The sequence below is a fragment of the Biomphalaria glabrata genome, chromosome 14 (assembly GCF_947242115.1).
Source record: "Biomphalaria glabrata chromosome 14, xgBioGlab47.1, whole genome shotgun sequence".
Classification (NCBI taxonomy): domain Eukaryota; kingdom Metazoa; phylum Mollusca; class Gastropoda; family Planorbidae; genus Biomphalaria; species Biomphalaria glabrata.
Genome location: NC_074724.1, coordinates 26,495,584 through 26,508,679, shown reverse-complemented (window position 1 = coordinate 26,508,679; position 13,096 = coordinate 26,495,584). Strand labels below are relative to the sequence as shown.

Here is a 13,096-nt window from a genome sequence, read left to right as displayed (position 1 = left end):
CAGTATAAGTAGGGATTTATGGACCTCTGGACCAATGTGCCAGCATACCTTTAACGCTGATCTGTTGATCTAAATTACCTAAATCTAGCTATAATTCTAATTGAGCATTTTTAGCTATACCCGCTAATGGGTAAATTAATTGACCAAAAATTTGTTATGTAGAATAGGGTGCTCTTTTAGAAGTAATCCCCATTATTATGTAATCTTGGGTACTCTTACAAGCAACCTCATTCTATTTGTAACACTGGTCATTATCGCTCATTTTTTTTTTACAAAACCAATTTAATAATTTATTCAATTTAAAGAAAGGTGAGTTCTAAAAATTTAAATTAAAGGATTTTAATGCAATGAGATTAGACTATAAAAGGCTGATGTATCTCATACTCAACTTTCCTAAATAGATTGAGATATTGAAGCACTCTCTTATTAAATTTAAAAGTGTCAATATGTTTTATTTTAATACTCTCTACATAGCTCTTTTTTATTTCACTTTTATTTAGCAAGTACTAGCATACAAGTGTAAGTATTTTTATTAGCAAATTATAGTTTTTTCTTTTTGAAAAGATGATTTGTTTCTGTAATAAATTAATTGAACCCTTTTTAATAATGCTCAAAGACCAGAAATGACAAAATATTAAAAAAAAAATAATCACAAATATTAAAAACAAATTTTTTTGTTTAATTTGACTTTTAATGGTGCGTAACGTAGAATATTTTTTTAAGTTCTTTTAACAACTTATGATTTTCTTGAATATTTCCTTATATCAGTGTTATATGTCTATTTCATTTATATTTTGGAATTAGATCATTCTACATTATTATGACCTATTTTTCATGTTAGCAATTAATAGCTTTGACAATTTTAGTAACACCTATCCTTTAAAGGAATAATTAGTGCTCTCTATTGTCACAGACCAAAAGCTTGCTGACAGTGTCACTCAATTTGGTCACAGCATTAATTATTATTCATTTATTTCGTCCTTATTATTTTGCCGTTTTAAGTCCAATTTTATTAACAAACCCCACCTTTTCATCTTTTCGCAAGATTTAATCTACCATATTGGCTACCACGTTGTCATGTTCCTTGGCTTATCTTCCCTTTTTTTTTCACAACAATTGTCAAACCACATTTGCTACTCACCAGTTTGCCCATCTAGGAAAACCTCCATCATTCTAGTCTAGAGTCAAGTCTGTCAATCTGGTGGACTTTAACACTAGCGCGAGGCATCCTTAGCTCTTTTCGTCTTGCGAGGCATCCTTAGCTCTTTTCATCTTGCGAGGCATCCTTAGCTCTTTTCGTCTTGCGAGGCAGCCACACTGTCCCTTCCCCTATGTCTAGACCCTGAGCGCACGTCACGCTTGACCTCTAGCCAGGTGTTCTTGTAATCTCAGTGGCTAAAGAGTTGGAAGAGCTAATCTTTACCGGATGTTACATTATATATCTTGACTTATCATGGGATTATCATGGGATCTATCGCATGTTTCCCAATTCCTGTTTCCGTCCAAGTGGCATTATAAGACTCAAACTTCTCCAATTGCGAGCAGTCGTGACATTTATTTAGAACGTTGAGGGGCGTTCATTTACAGATTCCATTCCTTTTGCGCCCTTACTGTTGTTTTTTCTCACTTGGACCTGGTGGTAAGATTTTGTTCATTGCTGGATTTGTAATTTGGACTTAGCTTATTTCAAATCTATTAAACATGTGAACTCTGTGTATTCCTCATTTGCGTAAGTAGGAAGCATAATTTTTTTCATGCGTACATATTTAATTGCATTAATGTATGTCTTCCATTTGTTAATATTATTATCTCTACATTGCGTAAATTGATCCTTTAGGTAACCTTATGTATATTTGTACATTTTATTTTACTCCTTTTTTTGATCGGCTGATCGCCTAGATGATCCTTCTAATGAATTGAGACTGCAGTTAGGAGAGATTACTAGGTTACCTCCTCTTGTCTATTTTGCGTAGTCAAGAGTTGTGTCCCTTGAACTGGCACTCTCTACATTCCATTGTATGTGGCCGACGTCATGATTGCTGACCACTATCTTTTATTCTTGTTTATGTTTATCCCCTTCTTTTGTGTACTATGATAATTCCCCTTGTATTGATTTGATCTCACTGACCTGCATTGTATGTAAGTGTTAATTGAACAAAGTGATTCTCTGATTGAAAGTGTAGGCACGAGGAGAACACGATGCCCTTGTGTCTCAATCCATCTGCAATACTGAGTAATAGCAAACTGTTGATCAAACACATTAGTCTATTCTACATCAACGGCTTATCAAAACACTTTAGTCTGTTTAACCCTGTAGTTGGGTTTTGATTTTCTTTCTCTTTGTACCGGCATATTGACCCTGTCTAGAAGTCACCAGATGACACTAAGTTTGTTTACTTGAAGAGAAATGTCAAGTAAGGCTCTGAACTACGCAAAGATTGTTCAGAGTCGCTGGACAAATTAGCAATGGCTAATGGTCATATACATTCATTTCATTTCGCTTTACTTTAATGCTTTAACTTTTATAGGATGTGCATATTATTATTATATTAAATTAGCGTTAGGCATTATTTTGTAAATAAATATTACTGTTGAACTACTTTTTCTAACGTGTTAACTTCGAATCTTACTTTTGTGTTTGATTTAATAACCATATTTGTAATAATTAAAGCGTGTCATTAACTACTAGTTATTACTGGTATTAGTTACGTTATTTATTTAGTCACTATAAGTATCATGGTTAGACCTGAATCGGTTTGTGGCCTTTAAAAAATAAGCCTATTGATTTGTTGATGGTATGAAATATATGAATACAAACATCTACTAACTATACAACGCAGATTGAACTTACTAATGAAAGATGCGAGGCATCCTTAGCTCTATTCGTCTCACGAGGCAGCCAGACTGTCCCTTCCCCTATGTCTAGACCCTGAGCGCACGTCACGCTTGACCTCTAGCCAGGTGTTCTTGTAATCTCAGTGGCTAAAGAGTTGGAAGAGCTAATCTTTACCGGATGTTACATTATATATCTTGACTTATCATGGGATTATCATGGGATCTATCGCATGTTTCCCAATTCCTGTTTCCGTCCAAGTGGCATTATAAGACTCAAACTTCTCCAATTGCGAGCAGTCGTGACATTTATTTAGAACGTTGAGGGGCGTTCATTTACAGATTCCATTCCTTTTGCGCCCTTACTGTTGTTTTTTCTCACTTGGACCTGGTGGTAAGATTTTGTTCATTGCTGGATTTGTAATTTGGACTTAGCTTATTTCAAATCTATTAAACATGTGAACTCTGTGTATTCCTCATTTGCGTAAGTAGGAAGCATAATTTTTTTCATGCGTACATATTTAATTGCATTAATGTATGTCTTCCATTTGTTAATATTATTATCTCTACATTGCGTCAATTGATCCTTTAGGTAACCTTATGTATATTTGTACATTTTATTTTACTCCTTTTTTTGATCGGCTGATCGCCTAGATGATCCTTCTAATGAATTGAGACTGCAGTTAGGAGAGATTACTAGGTTACCTCCTCTTGTCTATTTTGCGTAGTCAAGAGTTGTGTCCCTTGAACTGGCACTCTCTACATTCCATTGTATGTGGCCGACGTCATGATTGCTGACCACTATCTTTTATTCTTGTTTATGTTTATCCCCTTCTTTTGTGTACTATGATAATTCCCCTTGTATTGATTTGATCTCACTGACCTGCATTGTATGTAAGTGTTAATTGAACAAAGTGATTCTCTGATTGAAAGTGTAGGCACGAGGAGAACACGATGCCCTTGTGTCTCAATCCATCTGCAATACTGAGTAATAGCAAACTGTTGATCAAACACATTAGTCTATTCTACATCAACGGCTTATCAAAACACTTTAGTCTGTTTAACCCTGTAGTTGGGTTTTGATTTTCTTTCTCTTTGTACCGGCATATTGACCCTGTCTAGAAGTCACCAGATGACACTAAGTTTGTTTACTTGAAGAGAAATGTCAAGTAAGGCTCTGAACTACGCAAAGATTGTTCAGAGTCGCTGGACAAATTAGCAATGGCTAATGGTCATATACATTCATTTCATTTCGCTTTACTTTAATGCTTTAACTTTTATAGGATGTGCATATTATTATTATATTAAATTAGCGTTAGGCATTATTTTGTAAATAAATATTACTGTTGAACTACTTTTTCTAACGTGTTAACTTCGAATCTTACTTTTGTGTTTGATTTAATAACCATATTTGTAATAATTAAAGCGTGTCATTAACTACTAGTTATTACTGGTATTAGTTACGTTATTTATTTAGTCACTATAAGTATCATGGTTAGACCTGAATCGGTTTGTGGCCTTTAAAAAATAAGCCTATTGATTTGTTGATGGTATGAAATATATGAATACAAACATCTACTAACTATACAACGCAGATTGAACTTACTAATGAAAGATGCGAGGCATCCTTAGCTCTATTCGTCTTACGAGGCAGCCAGACTGTCCCTTCCCCTATGTCTAGACCCTGAGCGCACGTCACGCTTGACCTCTAGCCAGGTGTTCTTGTAATCTCAGTGGCTAAAGAGTTGGAAGAGCTAATCTTTACCGGATGTTACATTATATATCTTGACTTATCATGGGATTATCATGGGATCTAGTTATTCACAGAGATATGAGCTTACAAACACTGCAAGAATTCTGCATTTATCATTAATCTTCGGACTCGAAGACTAGCCTTTCATATATATATATATATATATATATATATATATATATATATATATATATACCCACACACATATATATATATATATATAAATACAGAGCTTATGGTATGTGAAGAATTCTCATCCATCCTTCAGATTCCAAAAAAACCCAAGGTAGTCTGGCCAGGTAGTGTGATCTGATCCTTCTTTGGCATTGAAGTCACCTAGCAAGATCAATGCTCTATTTTGAAGAATGTTCGCAATGGCTTCTTTGAGGTCTTCATAGAACTTGTCTTTGTTCTCCTGAAGCGAACATAGTGTGGGGGCATAGGCACTAATTAGATGCTGCCATCAAACTTATGCTTAGTAGCCGTTCCGAACCACCAATTGGAAGGACTATTATGGGAAGTAGACTGTTCTTGTCAGTAAAGCCCACACCATGTATTCGATTCTAATCCTGTGCTTTACCTTTCCAAAAGAAAGTGTAAACCTCGAGGAGCATGCCGTTTTCGGCCAGTTGGGGTTTTTGTAGGACTGCAATGTCAATATGTAGCTTTTTCAGCTCGTGGTTTATGACTGCTTTCTTGCTTGAGTCAATGATCTGCCTAAGATCATCAGTGAGACCAGGACACATTGTACTGACATTCAATGCAGCCAGTCGCATGACAGGGATTTTCTTTTTTAGTTTAATTTTTCTTCTTTTGTTTTATGTTGCAATTTTCCAGCCTACTTGTCGTTTTAAACTAAGCTCTAAGCACCTATTAGGCTGTGGCGGATCAGCACCTAACTGACTGGGGGTTGCCCAGGTTGAGGCGGGCGGTAGCTGATCAGTGAGGCGCGAAGACCTCTCCCATGGTCAGAGACAACCCGTGGCGTCCATGCATTACGCCAATCAAGTTGGACTTATAACCCTGAACTTTTGTCTCCCGTGTTATTTTAGCCGCTTTGCAGCAGCACCAGAGTTTCCTCTCCGGGGCGCATTTCTGGGCCTTAGATAAACGGGTCATGGGTAGCATATGCGTCATGATCCCTCTCTCGACCTTTCCGATGTGATCCAAAAGAATGCATCGCGTTACATTTGGCACCAACTCAGTTGCAGAAGCTGCCGGTGGGAATTTCATAGCTGATAATCTAAACGCCTAAGGGGCTTCACTTCTGATTTTTCCTAAAGGTTGTCTTTTGAAGCCTCAGTACCGCAAGGCAGCGGGGGTTTGAACTTAGAGTACCCCTCTCCTGGATGAATTGCCCAACTAGGCTGACGAGCTCCATCTGCCCGAAGCTAACTGTTTTATGGCGCCAGGTATCCGCTTTCACCCCTTCACCTGTTAGTAACAGAAGTTTTGCCGGGCTTAATATATAAGCCACACCAGCAGGCCAGGTGCTGGACTTAGTTGTCAGAGGCTATTTTTTATAGACAATGGGAGCTTATCCCCCATTGAGAGCCCTGGCCATTACAACATTTGAAACCATATATATATTGTAATAACGTAAGGGAGGCAACCCAACGAGACATATATGTTTATTTACACGAGGACATGACTAACACATAAGACATCTGCCTTAAGCACAGCATCTTCGTAAGCTCTCCATTTGGGTGGAAATCGTAATCTCTTCCTTCTACTGTCAACATCCGACCTAGTCTAGTCTCTAATAGTGCGAACCTTCTGCTGCACTATTTTGGATGGTGTGTGCATGGCAAGGTTATAACACTGCCCAATTCTTAGCACTTTTCGTCCCGAAAATAAACAGTGCAAAGAAAGTTTGACAGTTCAGGTGGAAGGCGATTTGTGGGAGTCACAGACGGTAGGAAGAGTGTTCCACACTAAGCCATCTGCACTGTTTTCCTATGGTGCCGCTTACTCTATCTCCAGTTGACCAGGCTGTTGTTCAGACGACTACGTGGCCGTTTGACACACAATGAGTTAATGTCGTGTAATGTTTTCTTCAACACAGCCGTTGATCAAACATGCTGTTTCAGCAGACCCTCCCGACAGACGGCTCTCAAGGAAGGTTTAGGTTCACATGCAGTCACGTTGCAAACAAAGTCGAATGCGCCGCAGTCATCCTCAACTAACAGTCTCACGTCCAGAAAATAGGTCTTTTCAAATTCAAGAGAAAGGTACCTTCCTCTTGAAAGCTCAGATTTATAGTCGGTTGACTGACATTCATCTATGCCAATGTCAATGATGATGGCAGAAGTACACATGCTTTGTTAATTCTTTTCTTGGCATCCACAAATAAAATTGATAACGACTGAAACTAGTCTTAGCACATGGAACTGTAATTATTCTGCACATAATGCTTCTTGTGGAATAAAGAAATTAGCAGATTTTAAAATATCATTTATATTTCTAAGCATCATACGCCTTTTAGCGTAATGTTATTTTGACAGTGTACTCTTTAGGCACTGTAATGAAGAAATTGCCTTTTAAACAGTTGTTGCTGTGGTAACTGATTCTTTATCATTCTAAGAAATTAAATTGTCAGTAAACTAGTGTAAATTGTCTTGTGACCGCAGACAATACTGATTAAACTTAATATACAGGGGGCCTAGTTGTCACTCAAATAAAATAGAATTACAATAATAATCATTGATAATTTTTCTATAACTCTAACATATTGGCTTATTTATGATGTGATTTAAATAAATTTTCCAAAATGTTACGTTTTACTTTTTTCTAACAGTAAATATTTTACCTGAAAATTAGTGCTAAATTAATAATTTAACATTATTTTGATACTTCTTGAGGTTGCAAAGTGGCAGAGGGCCGCATGCCACAGCAAACATGCATGACCATTTTAAAAGTAACAAGTAGAATGAGTAGTTTTCTTATAGATGTTGTATGGCGTTCATCTATGTGAAATTATATGTTTATAAAAAATGCAGTCCTGTTGAACTTCAGAAGACATGACTTAGAATTGCAGTGATTTGTAGATATTAGAGTACAGAAAATCAGTTAAGACTCTCCTAGAGATATTTTTTTTAGTTTATATTCTAGTTGGCATAGCTTATGGTAACATAATTTTCCCTAAAAATAAGTGTATAGATTAGTCTTGATATGTCAATATGTGAATAAGTTGGTTTTTGACATGTTATTTAAAGTTGGTAAGGGTGCATTATTAATAAACATGCCTAATACATTTAAGCCTAACAATGTCTAAGAAGTCTCAATTAGCAAATATAAAATATAATTTTTTTTTTTATATTTATTGAACATTGTGAAATACAGAGTGTTTAAAAATAAAAGAAGAAGATATGATAATTGTCAATCACATGAACAGCTTGGCACAATGTTTTTGATCAGCTTTTGTCTGAGACAAATAGCTTAACATTGTGAAAATGTCAGTCAGCCCTTTTTTTTTTTTGTATCTTTTCTAGCCCAATCACTGGTTATGTTATGGAAAAACAGAATAATGAGATTTAAGTTAGCTACACAATATAAATATATGTGTCATATGCACATATGGTTTATAATATCATAATTAATGTTTTTATGTTGTACCTTTAATCTTTTTTCTATTCTGCAAATTGTTTTATCACCCTAAAAGTGAAACTACTGAAGTATTGTAAAGACTAATTTCTTCACCTCCTGTTTTCTACGCCAACAAATGATGACAATTTTTTTAGTAAGTTGTTACTTATAGCTCTAATATCTCACTAATAAGCATTAAATTTGGTAATGGGGTAGGTGGTTAAAAGGGACACAGAGAATGATGTCTAGACTGAGGGAGCTCTTCTAACTAACCTGTACCTTATTCTGCTGCCAATATTGTTGTTTTGGAAAATTTTTGCACACACGACTTACTCTATATAAAAAATATAGCTAATTGCTTTTCATTGTCTTGCTAGAACAAATAGAAATGATAATATAGCTTCACAGTGTTTATCGCTGTTTTATGACTATTCACAATATAGTGAGTTTAAGCTCACTTTTAGCATTACACAAAAAATCATATTTAGCCTACTATTTGTAAATTAGCGAAATGAGAAACTACTAAAAGAAAGATCAAATTTCTGAGTGGCTCAGAAGAATGTTTAAAGAAATATTTGCATGTATACTACTTAACACGATAGTTAGTAATATTTTAAAAAAAATGTATATCCAATACATTTAAGGAATAGTTTTTTTATCCAATTTTAGCATATCTGAAAGGGCAATAGTGTTTATACTTTAATTCAATAGTTTTTTTTTTCCATTTGTGATATGTGGATACGTGGCAAATAATTACTTGGTTATTTGAGTGGGGGTCAAGTTCAAATTTAAAAAAAAGACAAGAAGTTTATATTTTAAATATGACTTGAGCTCCCCTTTCCGTGTCCAGAAAAGAAGTTAGACCAGAACACACTAAACATGCTTCAGAAGGATGGAAAACAGGCTTTACACAAGCAAAAATAAGAATTAATCTCATTGTGTTAATTTTTATTAAATGTGCAGGCGAATTTATTTAGGATGAAAAAACTAAAAAACCTATCTATTCAACATTCCTATATAAAGTATATTTCTAAAATAAAATAAGATTACAAAGACAGTTTGTGTGGAAACACAAACTCAAAATTGGTCCCCGAAGTGGTCCACCCAGGCATGTAAAAAGGTAGGTTTCAATATTTTCAGAAAAAAAAATACCAGAGTGAGATTCATTGAAAGGCAAATGACAGAGAAATAAGGAGAAAGAAAGTTGAACGATCTTACGTGGTGCACCAATGGTACAGCAGAAAAAGGAATAGATGAAAGTGAAGGTGAAAATAGGTGTGAACCTGGCCTAACTGTTGTCATATAATGATTATATAATTGATCTAATTATTCCAAGCCTCAAAATAAAAATGTCCGTAAAAATTTATTTAGTTTAGTGTTCTACGTATGGTGGAGAGCGCTGCAGTTAACACGATAATATGAAAAACTAGTTAATAATTGTTGTTTAAAATTATATTCTACTTATATGCATATTGAATAAATTTTTTTCTCTTTAAAAAGAGAACATTTCTTTTGCAAATGTAGTAGTTAGTATGACAGAACTTACCTAACTTAGCAATACATAAAAAAAAATTGCAAAAATATAAAACTGTTTGCATAAATCTGTGTGAAATATGGTAAATAGTCAACTCCCTTACTAAATAGCCTCCCGTATTTGTTACTATATATAATGAATAATTGTAAACATGGTAGATTTTTATTTAAAAAAATCTGCCTGCATAGTTCATTTTAAAAATTAAACTTTTCCCTTTCAGAAAAAAAAAATATGTAGCCGTTGCATCAGAACTTTGAAAGGTCTAAAATATAATGTCGGATTTTCAATATCTCTTCTTGTTTACGAGATCTAGACGGGACGGACGGGCGAACGGACGGACAGACAAACCACACAAAACTAATAGCGTTTATTCTCTTTTCTGGGGCTGCTTAAAATATAATTAAATTTTACCTTTTTTGTATATTTTTTGTATATCTATATAGGTGTCAATGCAGTACAACATAGGCTATAAAAACATACCTTGAAAGAAAACTGTTATGATAAAGTATTAAGCACGATGGATTTTTATCAGGTGAGTTTGTCAGGTGAGCCACCCAACCACGAGTTCCTGATTTCAAAGGTTCTATTCTCTAACACTTACAGATTTGGAATTTGTTTAGATCATGATGGATCTTCTCTTTTTTTTTCAAATTTTACCTTTACCTGTTTCCTTAGTTCAGGCACCTGCAAGATTTGTCGACCGTCTTTCTTCATTACTTTCTGTCTTTTGCATTAGATAGAACCTCTTCAATGGCAGGCACGTGTATTCTTTTATGTTGTCTTCTCATCGCTTTCTTTGTCTGCCTCTTTTTTTTCCTGGTAGTGTTCCCTAGAGGAAGATCTTTGCGAGTCCCAAAGACCTTGTAATATGGCCATAGATGTTTAGATTGTGTTTTTTTTTCAATAGTTAGTAGGTCATCGTGGGGGTCCTATTGCTGCAATAATCTCTAATCCCTTGGTTTCAGATGCAGTCTTTAAATGTGATACCTATGATCCTTCTTTCGCATCTCAATTCCAATTCCTCCTCTCTAGCTCTGCAGTCAGGTATTTTTACAATATCTCTATTTAAGTCCCTCCTTCATGGATATGGGCGTTCAGCTGTTCTTAAAAATGGATCTAAATATTTTCCTAGAAATTTAACAACTGATGTGTATCGCTGAAAAAAAAAGAAAGACTAGATCGTTGGTCACATGTGGAAAACTCTAGTTTGACCTTAATACTTTTTTAAAGTAACAAATAAATAAATGTAAATTTTGCTAGAGATGAAATCTAGGACTAGATGTTACATCGGTTTGGAAAGGAAATTTCCAAATTAAATAGTTTAGCAATTTAATATTAATGTTCATGAAAACTTTTAGGCTAGATCTAAATGCTTATCATTGGAATATTAAAAGGCATACTAGTTATATACATTCGCTTAACCCGGAATTTTCATGTGAAGAAAGGGGACGGGGTGGGGTAAAAAATGTTTTTAAATCTAGCATTTATTAATTTTTAAGAGAAAACCAATCGCTCGTTAAGTTGCCAAAAAAGGTTGTGTCTTTAAAAATTTTTTTTTTTTATTTGGTTTAGACGTAGTCTAGTTTTCACAAATCTGATCAATCAAGCCCCAATTTTAAAATAACAATCTCAAAGTGTATCGTTTTTCATGATCAGCAAAAGTTTCACATTGCGTAAATGTTGAAAACAATTATAAATACTTTTTTCATAATATGTACGATAACATTAATTAACTACCTTATCTCGAAACTTTGTTCTCAAGTTGTGTCCTCGTGGTCCCTGACTTGTAGCAGGCTGACGCAATGTTTTTTTTTACTAATATCATACTGTTAAATTTAAACTCTTTCACATATTTTTTTTACATATTCTAAATTATATAGTTAGTTTAATTATAATAAACAATGCCGTTATAATGTTTAAAGTTTCTCTGGAAATCAACAGAAAAAGGATTGATCATATTAAAACATTTCATAATCTAGATTAAAGCAAAATTTTCTATGTCCTTTTTATTGTAGATTAGGTAAATTTCCTTTTCTTGTTTGATTAAACTGTAACCACATGTACCCATAACGCTTATATCAAATCACTCTGTCTGCATGATGAAAAGTTTATAACATTATTTAACAATTAGGAGGCGCGATGGCTGAGTGGTAAAGCGCTTGGCTTCTGAACCGGAAGTTCCGGGTTCGATCCTAATGAAGACTGGAATTTTTAATTTCTGGATCTTTGGGCGCGTCTGAGTCCTGATATTAGTTGGGGAAAAGTAAAAGCGTTGGTCGTTGTGCTGGCCACATGACACCCTCGTTAACAGTAGGCCACAAAAACAGACGACGTATCTGCCCTATAGACCACAAGGTCAGAAAGGGGAACGTGTCTTCATTATTTTGTTTGGTATCGAACGAGGGAGACAATTTATACTGGACAGACAAGGTAGCAAAAGTTAAACGAGTCCCTCTATACTTTGTGTAGATAACTAGGTCGTGGCTAAAGGAATTAAACATAATACTAGATAACTACGACGCCTTCAAAGTTTGTAAACACTTCGTTGGCACAGTGTTTCATGTATTGGCTTGAGGAGGCTTTAACCTTCGAGTTCGAATTCAATTCCTATAATTGCACAGATTTATTATTTTTAGTCTTGATCAGTGATGGGCAAACAATGGCCCGCTGACAAGTTCGGCCCACGAAAGGGCATACTCCTTCCGGCGACATGTTTTGTAATAATGATTAAAAAAAAAATTGTATTCACAATGTAAGGATTCACGTTATCAATAACTTTGAAGGAATAATGCAATTTCTAGAATTCCCTTAAAGTTGTTGTTTCATTAGTTTCACGAGTAGCATTAACTACTAAATGTTGGTCTACGTTTTAGGACGACACTGAGTCCACCTAGCTCAGATGATTAACTGACATTCCTTGTGCTGGCGACACGACACCCATTGAAACAGTGGTCCACAGACAAATTCAACATTATATAATCTGCCTCATTGATCGCTAAGTCTAAGAGTGATTCTTCAATGTTTTTTTATAACTATTAAATGCAAAATAAAAAACTTAAAGCGGAATCTCAATGTGTTTCTTTTGGATTATAGATGTGGAAGTATATTTTACTCAATTTTAATTTATTTTGCAATGAAACCTATGCTGTTTATTATATCATGACATTTACTGTCAACATAATATTTACATGATCGATGACAAAAGAAGAGAAGTCGAAAGTCACAAAAAAGATCATTAGGCAAGCTATTTTAGCAGCTCCCGAATGGGGAATAACCGCTATTAATTTTGTGTGGTATGTCTGTCCGTTCGTCCGTCCCGTTTATGTCTCATAACCTAGAAAAGATATTGAAAAACTGACATCATGATATTTTAAACATTTCAAAGTTCAAAT

At 34.9% G+C, this 13,096-nt stretch overlaps 1 protein-coding gene across 7 annotated transcripts in view; it reads left to right on the top strand.

The window, feature by feature from the left end:
- Nucleotides 1-12,770, top strand: part of LOC106071327 (uncharacterized) — a 60,889-nt gene extending 48,119 nt beyond the window's left edge. For 3 of the 7 annotated variants that reach the window (XM_056010236.1, XM_013231409.2, XM_056010240.1), the window contains 2 exons: nt 10,148-10,236; nt 12,578-12,770. In XM_056010236.1, coding sequence (XP_055866211.1) covers nt 10,148-10,176 — 29 coding nt within the window. In that variant the 3' untranslated portion in view covers nt 10,177-10,236; nt 12,578-12,770. Of the gene's footprint in view, nt 1-500; nt 520-8,246; nt 8,325-10,147; nt 10,250-12,577 lie in introns of all 7 variants that reach the window. The other 4 variants (XM_056010233.1, XM_056010234.1, XM_056010237.1 and 1 more) reach the window with 4 other exon arrangements.
- Nucleotides 12,771-13,096: the final 326 nt, after the last annotated feature.